General features: G+C 39.4%; 1 protein-coding gene across 8 annotated transcripts in view; it reads left to right on the forward strand.

Annotated features, from left to right (window-relative positions):
• Positions 1-24646, forward strand: part of MAST4 (microtubule associated serine/threonine kinase family member 4) — a 583079-nt gene that overhangs the window by 217293 nt on the left and 341140 nt on the right. For 3 of the 8 annotated variants that reach the window (XM_058433848.1, XM_058433850.1, XM_058433851.1), the window contains exon 1: positions 19089-19198. The exons of the other annotated variants lie outside the window; for them this stretch is intronic. In XM_058433848.1, the coding sequence (XP_058289831.1) occupies positions 19160-19198 (39 nt within the window). In that variant the 5' untranslated portion in view covers positions 19089-19159. Of the gene's footprint in view, positions 1-19088; positions 19199-24646 lie in introns of those variants that run through there. 8 annotated transcript variants of the gene reach the window in all.

Below are 24646 nucleotides of genomic sequence, written 5' to 3' on the forward strand. Positions count from 1 at the left end.
TATTGCTATTTGTTTCTTGTTCCAGAAAAAAACTACGTACAATTAAAACATATGACTTTTTTTTGTTTGTTTTCGGAGACAGAGTCTTGCTCTGTTGCCAGGCCGGAGTCCAGTGGTGCAATATTGGCTCACTGCAACCTCCAACTCCCTGGTTCAAGCAATTCTCCTGCCTCAGCTTCCCGAGTAGCTGGGATTACAGGCACGCACCACCACACCCAGGTAATTTTTGTATTTTTAGTAGAGATGGGGTATACACAGTTTGAGACTTGCTTTTGAACTTATTCTGAAGATCTCTTATAGTGGTACTTACAACTTTCCTGTGTCCTTTTTAATAGTGGCAGAGTATGTCATTGCACAGATACACCATTGTATAAATTGTCTGACCAGTCCCTGGGGGGTGGACTCTCAACAGTTTTAAAGCCTGTAAGTTCTATGACGTCTGGTGTGAGAATGCTTGGCATACCATTACTTTTAGTTGTAAGGGGATTTGTAGTTGGTGAGGTAAGTCTTCTCCTGGTGTTTAATCAGGATGCCTTAGAGTGTGTTGTGTTGTATTAAATGATGGATGGTGTAACAAATACACTTGAAGTTCTCACTGGCTTAACATAAAGAGTTAGTTTCTTCCTTACCTACGGGCCGTTTTTGCAGGCCCATGCTCCGTCCCACACGGTCACTCAGGCTGACAGATGTTCTGCTATCTTTATGTCACTTCCAAGGTCCCACTGGGTGTTGACACCCTGATTGGGATATGGGAGAAGGAGTGCATGGGAAGTGTTAATGGGCCAGATCTTGAAGACTGGCACACATCTACCCATATTCCATTGTCTGGAACTCAGTCTGGTGACCACACCTACTGCAAGGAAGGCTGGGAAATTTATTCTAGCTGTGTCCTCAGATGAACAAGTAAGTAGCCAGTTAATGTGGCCAAAAGCATGAATAGGAGTGCCACCAAAGCATCTGCTGCCCTGAGAAGTGGTGTGTCTGGGCTGCCTGCCTTCTTCTCCAGTGTAGCCAGCATTGGGCCTACTGGCAACAGTTCTGGAAGGGCTGCTACCCACTCCGCTCTCCAATTCTTTCTGCCTTCCCTGCACCATCATAGGCTTTACTGACTGTCATAGGGTATTGGCCATATGTAGAGGTTTTGATCCATATGTGTGGCTGAACTTGAGCAGAGAGGGGAGGTAGCAAAGTGGGATGGGAAAGTGTCTGCGGAGTCCTCCAGAGGACTTCCCTGTGAAAGCAGAAGTTATGATAGTGCTGCTATCACTTTGCAGAATGACCGCATCCTTTCCCTCTATTCTTCTAAGTGGGGACTCTTTGCAGGAAAAACATCACTAGGGGCTTTTCAGGCAATGGCTTTCTGGAATAGAGCAGGGCTAGGCACGCACAGGAACTGGGCAGAGGCTTGGAGGATCTGCCAGGCAGAAGTGGCTTATGTTGGCCTCTCCTGTGCGGCCACCTGGGCTCCCTCACAGTTGGCCTCTGAGCACTGCAGAGAGAGATGTCAGTAACGCTCTGCTGCCTCTCAACTCTGCTGCTGAGGAATCCTAGCCTGGCTGTGGCCAGGAATAAACAGCTTATGGCCACATGCAGCTTGATTGTTTGCAAATTAGTGAAGGTAATATATTACTCTGCAACAGCACTCTGCTTTTTGTTTTTAATGACACCATTTTTGGGTAGGAGGGAAAAATAAAAAGCAGCCTATATTCATGAAAATAATACCTAAAGGACAGACTTATCTAAACACATTAGAACTTTAACTGAGAAAATGATCCAGGGAAGGTTGGGAAATAGGTTCTTTGTCCCTCTACCTAGCCCCTTTCTTTGCCACTTTTCTTTGTTTTTATTCAAATAAATTGGATGCATTTCCAAGCTGGGGAAAGCCTCGGAGTATTTCTGATGTCTTGATAGAACCTATAATACATTCTGGGTAGGTTAACATCTGTTATCTTAAGCGTTTTGGTAGTCAGTCATGTCAAGAAAGTCTAATCCGGTGAACATCTTGATTTAGCCGTCTGTTGGGTCCTAGTGCACTCGCATGTAAAGGGCGCAAACGGGCAATGAAAATGAGTTTGACCTGTTACTCTCAAACGGTGAAGGCATTACACACTCTAAATAATGGTACCTGTCAGGTTTTTGGATGCTTTCCTCAGAAAGAAGAAAAGATATTTAAAAGATAGCTGCAAATGCAGCAGGGGTGGGTAGAGAACCTGGTGACTTTAGGAATCAATACTAGAATTGTGTATCTGGGCTATAATTTATCAAAACATCTCCAAGTATTTTACAGAGGAGGACGTGAGTGCCCTAATTTTACAAATGAAGCAATTGATAGCTGTAAACTGCTTCTTAGCCATGGTCTAGGGCTGTGTTTGGGTCAGGTGGGAGAGAACCGCAAACAACATGATGCAAGGCTGGCGTGGGCTAGTTGGATAATGGTGAAATCTTATGCATTAGAAGGCCATCGATAAGTCTCATTACCACACAGCCATTGGGTACAGAGCTGACTGCTGAGCCACACCAGACCAGGAAGTATGCCAAGGAAACAATCAATAGAATCAATAGAGTAGATATATTACTGAAAATTAATATTCTCCTGCTGAATTATTTTTATTGATTTAGGGATTGTGAAAATGGCCTTAGATAGTTTTATGAACAAAAAGCCTTTGTATTTATTTCTTGAGTAGAAGACCAAAATAACAGAGGAAATGTCATCGCTAACACAAAACCTTGAAACATGGCCCAGGAAACAGAACACTTATCGTCTGTCCTCAGGAGAGCCCCTGCCTATGTTTACTTAGAGAGGTAGGTTATCTTGCAGAGCCACACGGGTACAGCTTCATTGCCGTGGTCAAATCTTGGCTGCGATAGAACCTGTGTTTAGGAAATAATCAGAAGAAACATTAATAGCATAATCTACAAAGTGGAAAAATACAAATGCTTGCATCTTGTGAAGTGGGTCAGACCGTTGAATTAGGGAGATGTAGGGCTGAGGGTGAATGTGTGGATTTTGAACACTTGGGAGTAAACGGCTGTGGTTTGCTTAGATGGACAGCTCTTCTGCATTGCCCTTGGTATGTAGTAATGCTGTGTGCTGTGGGGCGCTGTCAGTGGGTTTTGGGAGCTGGTGCTCTTGACAATGTGTTGTTACCTGCTCCTTCTCCCTTCTGTTCCCATCTTCCCTATTCTCTCCTTTTCCTTCTGAAGTCACCACCTCTCTTGTAGTTTAGAAGTGTATTATTTATGGGAAATAAAAAGTTAGTGCTGATAAGAAGCAGCATCACTGGGGCTCAGTTTGCACATCACTAAAATGGAGCATTTGAAACACATGGGTCCAGCTCCGAAGTGGAATGTTTCTAGGATTCAGCTAAGACTGATCTTTCTTATGGAAGCATTTCCTGGAAAGTGTTAATGAGAATGCTGTTGCATTCCAAGAGCTTTGAGGAAATCTAATTCCTGACAAAAAATATTCTTAGGAAATCTTGCTCAATATATAGTTATTAACCTTTTATCACCTTCTTGTGGGGAGCTTTTCATCTCAAGACTTTTCTATTAAATTGAAAAAAATTGTGTTTGGGATGTATTTTCACAAAATATGTATCGCAATTATAGAGGAATGTTCACATTTGCTGAATCTGGGTATAAGCATGTTTATTCTTCCAACTTTACTGGAGGTTTGAAAAATTTTAAACTAAAATATTGGAGAGTAAAACCAGACAAGTATATTTTTCCCCCCTTCAAGGAAACTAAGACAAATGAAAGGAAACAGTTTATTAACTGAGTTTTCCACAGTCATACAAGAGTGTAGTGGAAGAACCAGAAAGAGATTCCAGCTGTTCAGTTGCCTTTCTTGTACTTTTCGGCCATCTCTGCTCCCTTAGGAAAGGCAGATGCAGGAGAGTTTCCTCCAGGTGCAGCTTCTGAACAGAATATCTCTGAGTCGCAACATTGCCATGTATTTTTACTTATAAATTATCCAAATGGGAAAAGCAGGAGATTGGTACTTAAGTGTCAGTTTTGTAAAACTGCTGATTACATGGCATTGAGTAGATATTTCACCTACTGAGAAGAAATAGGTGGTTTTAGCTCTGGACCTGGAATTCTTATTTCTGACAGCTTGAAACAGAAAAATGAGTCCATGGGAAGTAGTATTTAGTTGTGAAAGAAGGAATGTTAGATGCAAATCTGGTAGTTTGATGGGGAGACAAAATAAGAATTGCATGTTGCACACTTACATTGCTTTCAGAATTGTTTTGTTGGAAGGTTATTGGGAACATGAGATACCGTGATAAGGTCTTTAATTATCCTGCTTGTCTGTCATCTCTGGAAAGTTAGGAGAGAGGAGTTGAACACTTTCTGCTTCACCTGATCCCGGGGACCTGTGTGGGTTAAGAGGAGGATGGGCCTCCAGGGGCCACTTCTCAGGAGCAGACAGTGCTGTTTGGGTCCTTCTGTCTCCCCTGGGACTTTAGGGAAGGAGATATTTTTCAGTTTTGTGATGTTACCTGGCCTAGTAACAAATTATGAAATCAGAATAACCTGTTTATGATCAACATGTACTTCAAACATTTGGAAAAAGTAAAGAATTGCTTACTGTGCCTCGTCAGTGCCGCCTCAGTGCTAGGGAGCTCTTCTTTGCTGGGTCATCAACGTGGGAGGGAGGTGATCACTTTCATTCTGGCCTCGGGCAAGCATTGTCCTGTTGTGGGGCTTTTTTCACCTTTGGCTACCACCCTTGCGCCTAATCAAGTATGAGGAGCAGCCACAGATAAGTAAAAGAGGCCAGCACTCCCTTCTGGCTCGTTGAGAGCATCACCTTCTAAAACACCTTTGATGGGACAGGCTCTGCATTTCTCATTAGATGATCCTCTGAAATATATTTTTTTCTGATCTTTATCTCCAGAGACAAGGTGAAATGCACTGATGAAGGTGGTATTTTGTCCACTAGGTGGCACATCAGCAAATCTCCTTTGCAAGGGGTGGAGGTAAAAATGTTGGGGATTTTTTAAAAGATGCATCCATCAAGCATGTGAGATAAAGGTATGCCCTATGTGCAAGGTGATGTGCTGAGTCAACTGGGGGAAGAAAATGTTCTAATCTCTCATTGTAACAAAATTGCCAGGAAAAACTTTTTAAATGCTAATAGACTCGTTGAAATTAAAAAGCTTTATGATGCATCCTGGAATTTTTTTTTCCCCACAAAAGTTGGGCTGCAGATCACTGCTGCAAGTAAGAGAATGCTGTTAATTCTGCTAGCATTCTGAGTACATAGAATAATGTATGGAAGATGTTTAGACATCCGAGGTTTTTGTATTTGAATTATGTTCTGAAAATGGTGCATACTTGAGCTAGAGAGATTCCTACCAGTAACTTTTAAAAAAATTAGTGGAACATGTTAGCTGTAACTTACATTTGAAGGAATAGACTTCATGTTGCTAGAATGCATTATCAGTAATTCTTATTGCATGCACAACTAAACATAGCTAAATGAATAACTCCATGCTGAGCACATATTAGTTATGATTTTTATACCAAAATGTTTAAAAATACTTCTTTAGAAGCATATAAAGGAAGCGACATTTCTATTTCTTAATCCAAGTATCCCTTCTGAAAACTGAGTGGCAAAATTAGTAACATATTCCCCCCTTATCTGAGGCTTGACTTTCTGTGGTTTAAATAGGTGAATACAGTACAGTATTTTGACAGATTACATTCACATGACTTTTATTACAGCATAGTTATAATTGTGCTATTCTATTGTTGTTAATCTCTTACTGTACCTAATTTATAAATTAAACTTTATCATATGTATGTATATATTTTAATAGAAAAAAACAGTATATATGGGGCTTGGTACTATCTGTGGTTTCAGGCATTCACCAGGCATCCTGGAACTTATCCCTGGAGTGTAAGGGGAGACTGCTTTACTTGTATTTCAGAAGACAAATAACGTTTTTAAAAAATTCTGCTTTCTGGTAAAGCATTCAGATTTTATTGTATTTTTCCCCCTAAAGAAATTGGTATTATTTCTGATGGCTTAGGGTATTGCTTTACAAATAAGAATCAGATTTAATTTATTAGGTTTGTCTGTAGGTAAAACAGGATACATACATCCTTTTGAATCCAGCTGTCTTTAGAGGACGGTTGAAGTGTGCAGTTAACAGGCTCCTCACAAACGTCCTTACCTGCTGTCTCAGAGGAGAGTGGTGACAGGTTTTCAGGGTTGTCAGGTAAAGTATGGAATCATCACCAGTGTTCAGGTGGCATTAGAGAAACCTCAAGGAGGAAAAGAAGGAGCAACCTGTTTGCTTTTAATAATTGAGTCATTAATGTGTTTAGTAAAGCCAAGATAGACAGGACTTATCCAGTTCACCGAACTTCAATTTTAGAGGAAGATTGAGGAAAAGTGCCTTGCCTTTCCATGCAAAAGCTAGTCTTTGGTGAAAAGAGATTAAAAATATTATTTTATGGCATGCTTGCCTAACCCGCAGCCCAGGACGGCTTTGAATGCAGCCTAACACAAATTTGTAAACTTTCTTAAAACATTATGAGATTTTTTTGTGATTCTTTTTTTTTTAAGCTCATCAGCTATTGTTAATGTATTTTATGTGTGGTCCAAGACAATTCTTCTTCCGATGTGGCTTAGGGAAGCCAAAAGACTGGACACCCCTGTTCACAGCCACAGGAATCAGTGCTTCCTTTCCCTCTGTTTCTCATCAGTCACCTCTCTCATCCCCTCACCTTTCCTCAAGTTTTATAATCACTTATGATACATATTACAGGAACATAGTAGGAAAGTCTTTTAGGTATTTGAGCTGTTTTATGTAAGAGTGTAGTAAGCAGAAGGAAATTACACTCTGCGAACCTGGAAAGAGGGAAAGGGGCAGAATTTGTGGGGTCTGGTTTTGTAGACCTGTACAGGTATCAAAGTCCAGGATGGTTTGAGGTTGGAGAGAATGGCTGCCTTTAGGAGCCAGGCCCACTGTACCCTGGCTGCCATCACACTGCATTTTCAGCTCCATTACCCATGTTCGCCTTTGCACATGCTGCTCTCTGGGCTTGGCGTGCTTCCCCCAGCTCCCCATCCGTCCTCTACCCCACTTAGAATTTCTGCTTCCGTTAGACTTGGGATTTCTAAACTTGTCTGCACTTTGGGATCACCTGGGGTGACTTCGGAAACTACTTACTTCCAGAGATTGTGATTTAATTGGCCCGTTTGTGCCCTTAGTTGTTTTGAAATTTATAAAAGACCCTCCAGTGATTCTAATGTGCAGATAAATTTGAGAACTGCTGTTTTGGACTCTGTTCACCTCCTCTCTCAAACCTACCCTTACTCTCTACCCACCCTTCTGAGTTATTCCCTTCCTCGGTGCTTCTGCCCCACCAGCACCTGGAGTATCTTGTCCCTGTGTCTCCACTTATCTCCTTGTATTTTGTTTGTTTATCCATGTGTCTTGCGACCCCATGACTGCGTTCTGGTGGGACTGAGCCTTTTTCCTCTTTCTATTCTTAACATCCATCATAATGCCTGATTCATAGTAGATATTTAGTGATTGGTTTTTGAATCAAGGGGACAAAATAAAATAGTAATACAACGATTTAAACGAATCAATTCATGTACTTCTGACTCAGGGCATTTTTATGGCCCAGGTAGATATTTCTCCTTTACTTGAAAAACCATTGACTCCCTAATCTCCTGTCATTGCTTAAAGCCATGATAAGTATATAAAATTAAAGAGGAATATGTTTTGTTGTGTGGTATTAGCTTGAGTCACGAAAGTCAGCTTTAGATAAGGGGACAAAGAGGGCTAAGCCTATATTCAATAAAGCTCAAGGATGTGAGAGTAAAGTGCTGTCAATTTCTAACAAAATAATTCCCCATTGCCTTAAAGAATATTAATTTATCTAGTTGATGATAGTCTGGTCAATTTATTATAGCATTAAAAATGCAAATCAGTTAATATACCAAAATATTCATTGTCGTGCCTGAGAATTTTTAAATTTTATTTTATTAGGTGATAGTGGGAGGCATAATTGTGAATGTTTGATTCTGACAAAATACAATTAGTTTCTGTGAAACACATTGTGCATTAATGATATCATTAAGATTAATGAATATAAATGAATGAGCTGGAGATTTCAAACAGAACAGAGGGACTTTATATCAGTGTATAAAACTTGAGATAGATTGCCTTGATTTTTAAGGATAATGTGCTAGAGCCCCTATTAAATTCTTATATAAGCTAGAGAGAAAATAAATCCAAGAAGTTAAATCAACTTCCAGAAGGATCAAACTTCTTAAACGTCTACTGTCATTTTCTGGAAGACTGTTGTAAATGGATTTTGGTAAAAGAAAGCCATCCTTAAATTTTACTTTAAGAGCTATTTTAAAGACAACTTTTAATAGTAGTTTCCAGGTCCTGTATACGTAAGAGTGCATGTACATTTGGTTATAAATCATTGCTCATTTAAATTAGATATGACTTAAGAGTGTTCTTGTATCTTCCAGATGTTCTACCATAGACATCTATTACTTTTATAATTTTAAAATGTTATTAAGAAAACTAGACATATGTTTGTTTTTCTTGAACTAAGAGATGGAGAAAGGCAAAAGAGAGAGCAGCTGCTGATCAGGGTCTTAGGGAAAAGCCATGGACTCAATGTATACCCTGACCCCAAGAATCATATGGTATTTTGAGTATTGATGCTCGACTCTGTGGTTTTGTAGTATAAAGAGAAACTTTGCCACTAAAAAAAAAAAAAGAACAGATTTCACTGTGGTCTGTGCCCTTGTAGTTTAAACATTGTAATTTCCACATCCTCTTGCTCAACTAGATAAATACAAATACTGTGTCCTCAGGTGGTACTTAACGTGACTTCTTCCTATGTATATCTCCTTGGTTTGATCTTCACTTAATGCTTCTGTTTCTCCCACTATATGCATATGTATGTGTGGGTACGCGCACATGTGGATTTTTATTCGTTTGTGTGTCTATCTGCAAGTTCTGCAGGGCAGCACTTGCCCTTGGATTGCTACTGCAGTGGTGATGAGAAGGACGAGGAAAGTGCAGGAAGAAGGGGAGGTGTTCAGGAACATGGCGGGCCACCTCGGCCCTGCGTTCTGACCTACGAAGCCTGAATTCTCTTGTTAGCTCTGCCTTTTGTACTATTTTCATGACCTTGGGCTCTCCTTGGAACCTCATTGTCTCACTTTCCTGATTGGTAAATTGGACCAGTCTCTTTTCTTTCTACTTCTCAAGAAACTGATGAGGATTAATGAGATAGAATCTGGAGCCCATTTTGTGTTGAAGAGTCCACTTAAGGGATGCTAGAAGACGGAGTTAATGTCAGAGAGAAGGGGAACACACATTGCTTGCCATGTTATGCGATAGAGTCTCAGGGAGCACTTCTCTTTAACTGTTAACTGTTAACTAGTTGGCAGGTGGCAGCCTCATTTCTATTTGTGTCTGAAATGGATGACATGTGAGTGCAGGATGATAGGAAGTCAAACCAAATGTAGGGACCGGTGGAATGACAAGCAAGATTCATGGGGGAATATCTGGCCTTCTGCATTGCTACCTGAAAGAAACTTAGCTATTTAAAAAACAATAATTTATATATACCTCTCAAACCTATTTGGCTGCTCAGTATTTGTGAAAGTCACCAGAAGTGTTCGGCTATGTGTGTGTAATCCAAACAAAATCAGAGTGAAGCTTGTGGTCAAAATCTCAGAATTCATTTAAAGTGATGCCTGAAGGTAGGCTAAGGCTGAAGACATGCTCCTAAACTTAGGGTTTAAAATAGTCAGCTTGCACAGGCGCTTCAGATCTATGTGTAATGCCTGTCAATATGAAAACACAGATGTAAGAAAGAATGCTTGATTAATTCACATGAGGGATTCCATACTGATTTTAGTTAACATATATGTCTTTGGTCAATCATATTTTAAATTCTAGGGTGACCAGATTGGTTTTTCTCCTTAGAAAATTTTCCAGAGTTTTTTCCATTTTGTGTTTACTTTTTTTTTTTTTTTTTTTTTTTGATTTTTTTTTGGCAACAGTCCATTTTAACTTTAAATTTGTTTTTTCTCCCTTTTGGGTTTTTTTTTTTTTTTTTTTTTTTTTTTCAACAGAGTCTCACTCTGTCCCCCAGGCTGGAGTGCACTGGTGTGATCTCAGCTCATTGCTGCTTAGATCTCCCAGGCTCAGTTGATCCTCCCACCTCAGCCTCCCAAGTAGCTGGGACTACAGGCACACAGCACCACACCCAGCCAATTTTTGTGGGTTTTTTTTTTTTTTTTTTTGGTAGAGATGGGGTTTCAAACTTCTTGAACATTACAAACTATGTTGCCCAGGCCTGTCTCGAACTCCTGGGCTAAAGCAATCCACCTGCCTCGGCCCCTCAAAGTGCTGGGATTATAGGTGTGCATCCCTGCTCTCAGCCACTGTGGGATTTTTAAATACATATATAGCCTGAACGTGCTTTTCTAATCTCTGATGTAGTAGCTATACTTGGAATATAGAGTACAAAACTAAAAAATAATAATTTTCCTTGATCTTTTATCTCTAGGTATATCTTTTCACTTTAGGGATAATTGTAGGAATCTCTGTTTCAGAAGCTCATAAAATACTTAGATGATGCTAGTAGTATTATCTTGAGTAAATGTACATGTTAACGTATGAGTTTCTAAAGCTTGTGCAATTGATAGGTATCATACAATGGCGATACTGCCAACATCGCTTCACTCATCTATTTCCTTCTTAATCTATATATTAATATGACATATGGGACTTTGCTAAATATTAGTTCATGGTCCCAGTGTTGGCTGTGCATCATTTAGACATGAAGGGACATAATTGAAAAAATATATATTGGAGCTATTTCCAATCGTCAGATCTTCATAAACACTCTCGTATGAAAAAAATGAAGTTCTATTACCCAGTTTTATTAGAAATGCTATATTTTGTTGGATTCGTGTGTTTGCAAAGTAGAGGATATTTTCCTGCTGTGATTGATGTTAGGGCATTTATGAGGATAGTCTGCTATATTTCATATGTATATGAGGGTGTCATTGTTAAAATGTTCAAAAGAAAATTATGTATGTGATTTATATTTTATTATTTCCTCCTAGGATGTAATTTTTTCAATACCATGATTCCTGTCGTATTGTCAGTAGTGATTTGATGGCTAATATGCCAGAAATAATTAGATAAAAAAAGATGATGCAAACGTCAAGGCAACATAGCTTTCTTGTGAAAAGCCTTAAGCAAAATCATGCATGTTACGTTGTAGAAATCACCAACTGCATACATTTAAGAGGTCTTCAGGATTGCAGGTGGGAAGGAAAACAGAGCTGAATGCAGGAAACATGGGATGCGGCATATTTCATAGGCATATGCTTGCTACTGACCCCACCTGCAATTTTTGCTATATGAAATGTGTTTTAGAAAATGCTACTGTTTGGATAAATTCAGACTTTGATGTATTATCAGTGGGAAGGTGTTAGACTCTTTTCTTTGGAGTGGGAAAAATTCCTTCGTTCCCTAGAAGGCAGACTGCCCCTTATTTTAGTCTTTCTGACAGGCTTAAAGTCTGTTTTATTTGGTGAGAAAAAGACATATACAGTACACGTCTGCTGTTTCTTTGCCTTTGTTAACTTTAGAGGTTAGAACTTTATTTTAAAATTTCAAATGACTATTTTAAAATATAGGGGAAGAAAATTTGTGGTTTTGGTATTTGTTCCTGAGTGTAATATCTCCTGATACTTTAAATAGTGTGGAACCTGTTTCCAGGTGTCATTTTACTTTTGAGTTTTGATGACACTGGTAATTAATATCTGGTTCATTTGTATGTTATTTTAATGAGTAGTAAATATTCCTAAAGAATAGCCATTAATAACAGCAGGGAGTAATATTGTAATATTATGGCATTAATTTTATATGGTAATAAAGATTCGTGTCAACCTTAGCTAAGGATTTAACCTGTTCTCAGAGTGAACATTAATGCTGTAGTGTGTGTTTTAGGCATGTGAGGCTCAGCTCATCACTGGTTTCTGAGCTCTGCTGTCTGACTTGGGAGACTGGTGTTGAGGAGGGGCTGATGGGAAACCTCGGTGCCCTCCTCAGCCTTGAGCATGTTCGGGGCAGGATCCTTGAAGCCAGGAAGGTAGCTGAGCAGCTGTGTGAAGCAGATGCTTGGTGAGATGGTAATGGCCTGGAGGAAGATGGGGAGGGTTGGGAGACAGGACTGTGGGTTCAGTAGGGAGGGACCAGGTGTCCCCAGTGAGGGGCATGGGCTGCCCTTACCTGGAGGGCAGTGAGACCAGTTTCTCAATTTCCCAGAAGGTTGCCTCTTCTTCACTTCTCCAGCTTCCTGATGATAAGCCCATAATATTTTCATTTTACAAATGAGAAACCAGAGCTCAAGGAAGTTCAGGGACTTGCCCAGCCTACTGGGTTTCTCTTTGGCAAAGCCTACGTGGGGACTGGCTCTCAGCACCTGGTACTTCTAAGTACACTGGGGAGGCATGGCTTCCGGGAAATCAAGGCAGATGTCAGAGTTGGGGTTTTTCCTCCTTTCTTCCCAGAACTGCTCAGAACAGAGTGAGAAGCCTTGCCCTGAGTCATTTCACCTAAATGGCAAGAGAATTAAGGAGTTGCCTTCAATGGTAAATTCCAGAAAAAGCATCAGACTAGAAAATGAAGAGCTGCCAGAACCCCTGCAAGTTAGCAGGGATGTGTATTATGCCTGGCATGGCAATGGAAAGGGTGCTCTTGGTTTTGTGGAATCCACTTGATTGTAAATAAATGTGTTATATTTAGGACTGTATAATTTTGAAGTCAGAAGAATGAAGAGTTGTTCAAACTCAGAGTGGAGGCCCAGAGACATTTAAGAGGAAAGTAGAAGGAAGCCTGTTTCTGACCAGCCCTCTTCCTCCAACCCTCCTGCCCAGGGGGGTATCTCTAGTTTCCCCTCTAAAGTAGCTAGGGCCCGGCTGCTTTTCTCTTTTATAGGCACATGGCTCAGAGAACTGGGGATTCAGAATCTTCTTTCTGGTGTGTTTTGACCATTGACAACTTAGGATATGCTCATTTTTTCTTAGGAGCTAAAGGATCTGACACCTTTCACATTATTAATTCACTTTGAAAGCACTGTTTCCTTCTTTGTTTAAACTCCAAGAGGCAGTAGAGCATGGTGTTAGGAGCCCAAATTCTGGAGTCAACCTGATCAAGGTTGGTATTGTATCCCAGTGTCCCAGCTGATATGGTTTGGCTTTGTGTCCCCAGCCAAATCTCATCTTGAATTATAATCTCCATAATCCCCATGTGTCAAGGGAGAGATCAGATAGAGGTAACTGGATCATGGGGGCAGTTTCCTCATGCTGTTCTCATGATAGTGAAGTGAGTTCTTATGAGATCTGGTGGTTTTATAAAGGGCTCTTCCCTTCCTCACTTGGCACTTCTCCTTTCTGCCATGTCGTGAAGAAGGTGACTTGCTTCCCCTTCACCTTCTGCTGTGATTGTAGCTTCCTGAGGCCTCCCCAGCCATGCTGAACTATGAGTCAGTTAAACCTCTTTCCTTTATAAATTTTCCAGTCTCAGGCAGTTCTTTTAGGTAGTATGAAAATGGACTAATACACTACCTCTACCTTGTCTTGGCTGTGGAATCTAAGGGAGTTATTTAGCTTCTCTGAGTGTTGATTCCTCATCTGTGAAATGGGGATTATAACGGTTCCTCACTTATGTGGTGAGGATTTGATGAGATGATACATATAAAGTACTTAACAGCAATGACTGGCATGTAATGTGATCAACAAATGTTGGCCATTTTTTTTTTTTTTTTGAGACTGAGTCTTGCTGTGCTGCTCAGGCAGGAGTGCGGTGGCACCATCTCGGCTCACTGCAACCTCCACCTCCTGGGTTGAAGAGATTCTCATGCCTCAGCCTCCTGAGTAGCTGGGATTACAGGTGTGTGCCACCGCATCCCACTAATTTTCATATTTTTAGTAGAGATGGGGTTTCACCATGTTGGCTAGGCTGGTCTGGAACTCCTGACCTCAGGTGATCCACCTGCCTCGGCCTCTGAAAGTGTTGGGATCACAGGCATGAACCATGGTGCCCAGCCGGCCATTGTTATTAGTATTTAGAAGTGAAACATGGGGGAAAATAGGGTACAAAAATTAAGAAGGAATTTAAATGTAGACACTAATCTCACAGCTGTGTTGCTCTTTGGCATTCAAGATATGATTATATTCACAATACTGGATGTATGTATTTTCATGAATCATGTGTTTCTCCTTTGTAATCTTTTATGAGCTAATACAACATATTCATTGGCCACTGGCAGTTATCTATGAATGGAAAGAAGTAATCAGTGAATGAATGGAGATATTCATCCACTTGGCCATAGTGACTTACCTCTGAATGAACATTTAGAGAGACATATGAACCCTTGGTCTGTTGTCTACAGGTAACCAACGGGATATTTATTTTATGGCTGTCTACCTTGTTGAGAAGTAGTGATCACGGTCACACTTAACTCAAGAAGACGTTTAGGAGAGATCCCACCCCGGATTGTAGTGATGGTGTTGGAAATCACATTCCTAGCACACCAAGAACTCTGACTAGTGGGATGAGGAGTACAGTGGTACTCCTCTCTGTCACTCCTCTATCACTCTTTCTTCTGGCTAGTGTGGCGGGAGAAACAACTTTACCAGAGGACGATCCTCTCCACTGCCCTCCGACTTCAGCTCCCATGGCTTTTGGGTAGGCAGTTCAGCGAGAGCCGCTGGATGGGGCTGGATTAGGCCAGTGGAGTGGAGTGGGAACTCCTCAGATGTTCCTCACAGCAGTTCCTCAATGAACATTTCAGTTGCCGAGGAATGGGTAACATCAGAAGATTTGTTTACTTTGGGGTAACCAACACAGAACTAGTGAAGAGAGGTAAGTTATTTCTAAGTACAGTCATGTGTCACTTAACAAGGACATGTGCTGAGCAATGTGTTGCTAGGTGATTTCATTGTTGTGTGAACATCATTGAGTGTACTTACACAAACCTAGATGGTATAGCCTATTGCTCCTAGTCTACAAACCTATACAGCATGTTATTGTACCGAATACATACTCAGTTGCAACACAATGGCAAGTATTTTTGTATCGAAACATAGAAAACATACCTTAAAAATACAATATAAAAGAGATTTTATATCTGTATAGGGCACTTATGAATGGAGCTTGCAGGATTGGAAGTTGCTGTGGGTGAGTCAGTGAGTGAGTGGTGAGTGAATGTGAAGGTCTCCTCCATTACAGTGCACTACTGTAGACTTTACAAATAATGTACACTTAGGCTACACTGAATTTATAAACAGTATTTTTCTTTATTCAATAATAAATTAACCTTAGCTTACTGTAACCTTTTTACTTTATAGACTTTTTAATTTTAAAAACTTTTAAATTCTTTGGCTTTCACTTACCTTAAAACACACATTATGTGGCTGTAGCAAAATATTTTTTCTTTATATTCTTTAAGCTTTTTTCTATTTAAAAATGTATTTTTTAACTTTTTAACCTTTATTGTTAAAAACTGAGACACACACACACACACACACACACACACACACACACACACACACACAGGCCTAGTCCTACACAGAGTCAGGATCATCAAGGTGTCATTAGGCAAAAGGATTGTTTTAGCCCTATTATAATCTTATGGGACCATCATATATGTGGCCCATCATTGGCTGAAATGTCAGTATGTAGCACATGACTGCATGTGAAAAATATCTGGCCATGTAAATCAGAGGAGAACCCATATCCTTGTACCAAACATCACTGTGGACAATATTACAAAATCTCAATGTATGCTTTTTTGAAATGTGTTCAACCAAACGTTTTCTTTCCCCCTGGTTTTTCTCAGTTGGTATTTGGAATTGTTTTTGTTTCGTAAACCATTTAATTGCAATAATTCTTAAAATTTAAATTTGACCTTTATTACAGTGACCATGGATTTTGAGTATTCCAGGAAGTAAATTACGCTTATAATAGAGTAGGCATGTGGTGTATCCATACAAATCATTTTTTTAATGAAATACTGCAAAGCCCCTGGCTTTAGATTACAATTAATGACAAAGCCTACCAGATTTTATGATTTGAATACACATGTAAAAGCAATACATATTGAGGCTGGTACTTTGTGAATTGACTCATAATATTGTGAATATATTCCATGAAGGTATAAAATCACAGGAAAAATGAGTTTATTAATGGAAATTAGGCTAGATCCTAATTATTACCTGTGAATAGTATCATCATTTGAAGTTTTTATTGCATTTTAACACATGGCTGAGAGAAAATATATAGCAAAGGGTAAATGTAGCAATTTTCCTTTTACTATTCCCTCCGCTAAGCTATTATTGCTTGATGTTATTTTTCAGCAGCCTTTCATTTTTGTCCCAAATGTTTTTGCCTCTGGCTGGTTTTATTTCTTTAAAATGTATGTGTATCACTTCTCAAAATGATACATTTTGACAGGTAATCGATATTTTTTCATACTAGATTTGATGGTATGATGGTCATGATCCTCATTTTAGACTTAGTTAATGGTGGAACACTCACTTAGATTTTATCTCAAAATATTCCTTTGTTAAGACACATACTTTTCATCCTTAGCCAGATTCCTATTTATCGCTCCCACCACCTCCCAAACACCTCGAGCTGCAGAGTGCCTAAGATGCATGCACGTCAGCTGACGTTTTGACAGTGTGTCCTCCAAATGTCTTCTGATAGTACTTCCAACTAGCTTACACGATTGGTCACAGAAAAGATACTTCTGGGCTCTCTACCTGTTTTGTTTTGTTCTGTTCTGATGACTCGATTTGTGTTTCAAGGGGAAAACTGGTTTGTCCTCCCACGACCCCCCCATCCCCTGTCTCTTTCTCTGTAGTGGGAACTTGGTGCCCTCCTCTAGACCCTAGTTTTTCTAGAAGGACCAGCACAATGACGATTGTAGTCCTCAGAGTAGGAAGTGTATGTGAGTACACCACGCTCGGCTTTTGCTTTTAAGAACTGAGCTTCTCGGGTCAAGATTTTTTCCAGAATCAGTCAGGACTTCCTTTTGCCTCTGTGGGCAGATAGCAATGACACTGTAAGCTGGTAAATATATTCGGAGCTGCTGCCAAGGCTTTGTCTAAAACAACTCTTGACATTCAGGGAACTTTCTGTGCTCCTCTCTCAGGAGGGTGACTTGAGGGAGAAAGCAGGCAACAATTGTCATTCCCTTTGTTTTCACTGAAGAGCCAGATTTTCTCTTTGCAGGAACAGATTAAAGTGCAGGTGAGCCTGTGAAGGATGGGGGTCTGTTCTCCACCAGCATTACAGATTGCCAAAAGATAGAACAAGGGTGGCCTTTTCTCCCTCTCTTAGGTGGTTTTTGTTTCTTTTAAATTTGTCCTTTTTAAAGGATTTAAAAAACGTAGTTTTAAAAATCTTTTTAAAAAATTCATTTGTGCTAGAATTTGTTGATACACTTTGACTTGAAGAATGACCAGTTTTTGTGCTGTATTTTGCTTTAGAGATGATATTACTCCTTCACATACAAGCGAGAGCTAAAAACTCTCTGGGGTTTTCTTCCTTAAGTGGTATCAAATCAACATGCCTAAGTGGAAAAACACTCTGAGACCCTTCTCTGCTAGGGGTGGCATTTCTTGACAGTCTCCTCTTTGTATGTCTGGAGATATATGCAAAGACCGTTTGGGAACATAAAATGCAATCAGTTTTCCTCAGTGGTTAGATTCATAAATCCCTCAGCTATTTTTAATGACATAATCTAATCAATTGATAGCAAGCCTAATAGTGTGTTGACAGACAGAAAGAGATGGAAAACCAGTGGAATAGCAGGTGAATGGGTAGGGAACCACTAGACACTTCCTTCCCCTCTCCCACATTTAAACATCACTAGATAACTGGGTTAAGTAAAATCCAGGAGTTACTGATTTAAAAAAATGTTTATACTTGTCTTCCTAACTTTCAAGAAAAATAATTATTCTAATGGATAGAGTGAAAGAGGTAGTTCTTAGACAAAGTACAGTTAGTCCTTGTATCTCTCTCAGGATCGAACTATTCTCTCAATTTAAATATCTTTAGAATAGACACCAAGGAGGAATAATTTACTATAAATTGGTAGTGTCGTATGTTATTACTCCTGTGCCATGCCAGTAATGAGAACTTAAATATTCATCTCTTGGTTGCTTTCAATTGAAATAAGATGAGGATGAACGGAGTAAACAAGCTGAAACAGACTGTGAAATTGCACATGATGGGAATTTTTTTTTAGCTGCTTATAGACTATACATAGGTTAAATATTCCAACTAATGATGGCTCTTAGAATCCCCTCCACCCCGCCTTTTAACATTTTGGTCAGGTATCAGCAGAACTAAGTTATTATCATGAGGGAAATTAAAATCTAAACTGTTTCTTTCTTTGGGCTAGGAACTGAAGGGCAGGTATTTATGTAAATGAATGGGCTTTCATGCTGGGAGGTGTAAAGGGTTTGGTGGCTGGAGAGCAGCTGCCCTGAGCCCTCCGTTTTCAGGTTTGCAGGCAGCATGTGTGTTCTGCTACATTTTTGTTTTCTTTGATGCCTTCAGAAGAGATGAGCGCCAGGCATAGTGGTGCTGCTTGGCTGACCAGCTGTGCCCTAGTTTTTCACCATCCCAATCAGCGGCTGCCTTTTACAGAGGTGTCTGTCACCGCTGATTTACTTAGCCACTGTGACCTTATAGTTGCTTCAGATGGGGCTTGACCCAAAGCTACTGCTGAAAGCCATTTAGTGGTCTCCTGGAATGCCACAGCCAGCGTTTTGAAGAAGAGAAAACAAGGATCTCACGATTTCCTGTCTAATAGCAAGAGCCTCCTCCGCCTGGATAAATGCATTAGGTATCTGAGCCCACTTGCTGCTCTCTCGCACCGAACTGCAAGCATCCGTGATCTCCGAAGTTGCTGGAGTGAATAACTAAGCTGGACCAGCTGACTCCGGGCTCCAATCAGCTAGAGCGTGATGTAAGTGTTTAGCAGCTGCCGGGCTCTGAATTAGCGTGCTGAAGTAGAGGTAGTACAGCATGGCTAGACTGTTGTGAGAGGCTCAGAGAAAGCAGAGGGTGAGATGGATGAGTCCAGCATTCTAAGACGAAGAGGGCTCCAGGTAGGAGACTGCTCCATTCTTAACATGTAGCATTGTCAGTGGCCAGCCATTGAGGATTTCAAAGTTCCCTTGTCATTCCTTTACTGGGCACGAATATGTGCATAATTCTTAGTATCTACATGGCAACGCTATATGGAGTTTCTAGTTACAGGTATGACACATCACAGGGTTCAGTGAGGAAGGTGCTTTTGTCAGAGACAATAGATACGACTTTTAGTTTGACACTTTGGTGGTTTGTTTTTCTACTGGTTATTCAAGAATAGTTAAATCGTGGCTGGTGGTGGCAGCTGATGCACTGCTCTGGCATGCTGTCAAGTGTCTGGGAAGTCTGTCGAGGGGTAGCAACTCCTTTCAATTCTGGGAACACAGGACTCAGTTTTGTGTCGGGATCAACCTCCGCTCGGCGGCATCTGTCTGATCGCCTTGCAGTTGTGTGCAGCTGCTGGGAATTTTCTCCGTCAGTGAAATGAAAGTTTTTGCTGGCAGCTCAATCAAAGTTTGCTGTAATTTGTTTATGTTGAGATGAGAAAAGATATGTATCTCACTGCCTTGCTTTTTTGTGCCCAAGTTTCTCTAATGAAATTACTCTGACTTTTTTGTACAAATACATTCTGAGTTAAAACTTAGCAAATCAGAAAACTTGGAAAAAAAACAACAAAACATCTGCTTGGCAGTTCATAAGTTTAAGGAAGCCAGAACATAAGTATGTTCAACATTAGTATGGTTAACTCCTGCACATCTCTTTGTCCTGTGTATAAGTGATATTTTTCTTTGTGAAAGAATCTAATCATTAGCCATTTTTAAACTCTTATATATGATTTTGATACTAAAAAAAATGCTTGGAATACAGAATATACAGCACATTTAGAAAGGTTTCCTTAATATTAAGTCTTTGAATTTCAGCTGGTCTAGCTGTCTGCTTTTTGTTCTAAGTATCAATTATTAATGCTAATATTCATATTACTATAATATTAATATTATAGGCAACTAAAGGATTATTTGCAGCTAAACAAAAGAGGGATTAGAGAAGTTGGGGTTACATACCATCTATTGTTCAAACCTAAGTAAACAGACTACCTCCTTAATGAATTTCAGTGTGGTCATTGTTTTTGAATGCACAGTGTGGTTAGTCACTGCTGTGGATTTCCTTTTCTTTGTTTTCATCACCTCTGTAAAGTTCTGGTAATGCACAGCTGTTTGTGTCCACGTCCTCTTTGGGGTCACTTGTTAAATATGGAAAGGCTCTTTGTTAAAAAGATGATTAACTCTGTTAAGCTCGGATTATTGGTGACTGGATAGTAATTCTTCTGTGAGTTTTCTCTTTCCTTTAATTCATTTTAAATGATCTGAAAATGTGTTTTTCAGAAGAAATTCCTTTTCTGAGTTTTTATTATTTCTGTAATATGTCTATTATCACAACTTCAGAGGAGATAGTTGAAGCATATGGTGCTTGTGAGGTGCATGGATTTAATGGGCCTTTAATTTTAGAAATAAAGGAATCATTATTTTTCATTAAAATAATGGAGCTATTTTCTATTTAAAAGATTTGCTACAAAACAAAGGAATACTTGCTAATATATTATTAGAGTGCTAGGTTTTTATTGTACTTAATATACTTTTTCTACACCTGCCGTCCTCTGTATAATGGATAAGGAATATTTTCTCTTCTGGATGAGATAAGTCTTCATGCTGTGAAAAATAACAACATAAAAGTGCTTAAAAGTTCTGCCACTTCATGGTTACAAGTTTACTGTGGCTTAATACAAAACCTATTTTGCTTTTACTCCCATTGCATCTAACATTTAAAGAAAGACATTACATAGAGTAGCTGTTTTTAGAAATTCCAGTGTAAGGAAACTATTTACAGAATACACACTTTATGTAGTTGTTGTATTACCACAGATGTCACTGTAGAGTTCATAAGAGTAACGCCACCTAGTGAATTTGAGAATTAAGTTAATTTACAAATGTAGATAGCTATGTGGAACATTTGAACCTGCCAATGAGGTATACCTGTGTTAGTAAAGCTAGGCTGAAACCTGCATATCTCTATTCCTGGCTCCAATCCTATGTTGTGAGGTAATCCTGACACACCCTCTTGGTGTCTGTGTATTATTCTGTAAAACGCATACTGTAATATATGACTTTTGAGTGTACTAAATAAGTAGATGGGTAGAGTTGAGTTCTTTAAAGTTAAGGGTCATATAATAAATGTACTAGCATCTAGGAGGAACCCAATAAATATTGTTGAAAACCAAGGGATGATTTATATTCTCTATTACATTCCATATCATTGCTTATGAAATGAACTTGTTGTATTTATACACCATGTTTGTCGTCTGAATTTGTCCTTAAGTTAGAACAGTTATCAGTAAACCTAGTAAACATTTATTTACAGGGATCATTATGACAGGCTAATATAGGGGCGTTTACATTATTTTAAAAAGCATCTGAGCATTGAATAGATACATAGTATGTGAGACGAACCAGCTCTTTAACTTAAAGCCCAGTGTCAAAAATCTGGAGTATACACTATTCTAATTCTCAAATCTAATTTTACAATAATGTATTATGTGTTTGGTATAAAATGATGCAGTATGTATTTAGGACCAATTTTAAAAAGTTCAGTACCTCTAGTTTTTAAAACATGAGACTATTAGTGGTGTTTTTAAAATTTGGACTTTGAAAAATTATTTTCAGTCAGAACATATAATTTCTCAAAGCATGACAAGCTCATAAAATAGCAGCACAACTGAGTTGTTCATCTTAAGTGACTGCACTTTTCCATCTTTTCTATGGACTGTATTAATATTTCCAGTACTACTGATAGCACTTCAATCACTGCCTTTGAAATGAGAATGAGAGAAAGCAGCCCTTGTGGTTTCCAGTGTTAGAATCTAGGAAACTTTTCAGATTGCATCGCAAAACATAGGAAATTCTGATGGATGGATGGGCTTGGGCTGACCTTGTACTTGGGGCAATTTGAATTTCTAGACAGGTCTAATTCATCAAGGGATAACTGGTTCCTTTTGGGCCTAATATTCCTCATATGTGGATCATATTTTTTAACTGTCAGGGAAATTAATTGTTTCAGTGATTTCTGTTATATGTTTCTCTTTATTTGTTTTAATGAAAGTGTCCCTATCCCTAATGTGGTAGATCCTAAGGCTGGAGAACAATGAACAACAGGCATCATAAGGCAGGCATGACTTACTAAAAGAGAGGGGCATCCCAGAGCGGCTGACGATGCCTTTCCTGCCATCCTCTGGTGCTTTGCTCTGCCTGGCATCATCTTCTCATGATCACCTCCCCACACACACCCCCCAATTAAATGTTACCATTTCCATCCGCTTCCAGACTCTCACATGCAGCTGGAATGTGAAAAAATGTTTTCCCCAAATTTCCTCTATGATGCAGTTAAACATCAACAAAAAGCAATGAAATGTTTATTGTTTAGACTTCTAGATCTGTGAGTGTGTTTAGGTTTTTTTGTTTTGTTTGCTTCTCTTTCTTCTAAACCCGACTTCACACCCCCTACCCCTGTCCCCTGCCCTTCCCACCTTATTTAAAACAACAACAAAAAAATAACGATCTTACCCTGGCCTAGGCTCTGATTTTCCACTGGCCTTGGTCTAGAATTCAATTTTAGGAAACAAAATAGCAGATAGATTCTTATGTTCTAACTGAGCATCAGACTGCCTCTGTCTCATGGTGCATGAATGTATATTCAAGTCACAACGTCTCAATGTTTCTTCCGTGTCAACCTTAATATAATTATGGGTATGTTTACACTTTACCTGAAATTCAATAGTAGGATCATTACATGGGAGGATTACTCTGTCTATATTCATTTGAAGACTCTGAGTGGCTATAGGGAAGAAGTCTAGTTGGAGGATTATAATAGAAACATTTATGATAATATTAATTCATCTTTGGGATAAAGCACTTTTGTTCTTCAGCAATTCCAGAAGGACATTGAGACTTCTTTGGGACAGGAAGTATCCAGATGGCAAATGAACTTTTTGCAGTTGTGGGTCCTTAGTTTATGAGACAAATCAATGCCACATCCGAATGGTGTTTCTTACCCATTGGAGGAGTTCAATTTCTGCCTCTGAAATAGATATAGTACTGTAGTTTCTATTTCCTAATCCTTAGGGGATAAAAATGGCATGTCCTCAAAATCTTGTGTTCAGAAAAAATTCTATTTTATACTCTAAGAGTTGATTTTTAACTGTAAAATAAACAAATTTGTTTACTAGCTCCTCTTTTGCACCTTCTGGCTCTCTGGTATAATTGTTAATAAACCACAATATTGTCATCTCTGTATTTTGGTCAAGGAAACAGCAATTCTCCAAGTCATTCTAGTTCCCACCTTTGATTTCTCCATCTCTTGACTCCTCTCACCAAACCCTGTCAATTCTACTATCAAAGTATGTCTAGAGGCTAGGCCTAACTTCTCGCACACCTGGATTTTGGAAATGTCTGGTACCCCACTGAACCCAGACCCATCTCCAATTCATCCTGCTTTTTAGCCCAGAGTCCATATCACTGCCCTGGTTTAAGATCCTCCTATGACTTTTCCTGATCTACTCCAGGGTAGGCTAAAAATACATGCTGTGAGTTTAGCCACAGTCTTCCTTTCAGGTCTCATCTGTAAATCTTTGCCTTCCAGATTCCTGTTTCATAACCTGTTCTCCCAGTGTTTGGAACCTCCAAACTGCATGTATCCCCTTTACCTACAATATCCTTTCTTTATTTTGCACACGTTCTTCTGCTTATTAGCGATTAATGTGAATTTCAATTTTCATGAAATTTTCTGTATTTACTGCATTCGGTTCCGAACTTGATAATAGTCATGATTTTATTTATTTACAATCTAATCGTATAACATGCATTATTTTAAATAATTTAAAATTATTTCATGTAGGAGTATGTTACACTGAAACTATAAAACCATGGACCATTACTGGTTTTAGAGTCAGATATGTGTTCAGTGACATTGAATAGCTCTGTAACTGGTGTTAAGTTTCTTGACCACTCTGAATCTCCGTGTCCACGTCTGTAAAATGGAGATAACTAAATGAGGCATTTAAAGATTGAAGGAGATTATGAATCTTTTATCACAGTGCCTGGCACGTTGTACTTAGTTAATCTTAGCTCTCTTCCCTCTATCACCACTAAGACTTGCACAGCAATTTTAAGTAATTAAATATGGGTATCAGGCAGGGTCCAGGCAATGAAAAGATGGCATACGTGTCTTAGATAATTTGAGAAGAACTTAATAGAGGGATTGTTGTAAAAGGGATGGGCAGGAATTGGGAAAATTTAAGGGATGTTGCAGTACCAGGAGCTAGAAGTGACAGGGAGCCATTACCACCTGTAGGCCTGAAGGGGTGAGAGAGGGAACAGTTGTAGAACCCGGAGACAGCAAAGATGTGAGACAGGACC

The sequence above is a fragment of the Hylobates moloch genome, unplaced genomic scaffold (genome assembly GCF_009828535.3).
Source record: "Hylobates moloch isolate HMO894 unplaced genomic scaffold, HMol_V3 SCAFFOLD_23, whole genome shotgun sequence".
Taxonomy (NCBI): domain Eukaryota; kingdom Metazoa; phylum Chordata; class Mammalia; order Primates; family Hylobatidae; genus Hylobates; species Hylobates moloch.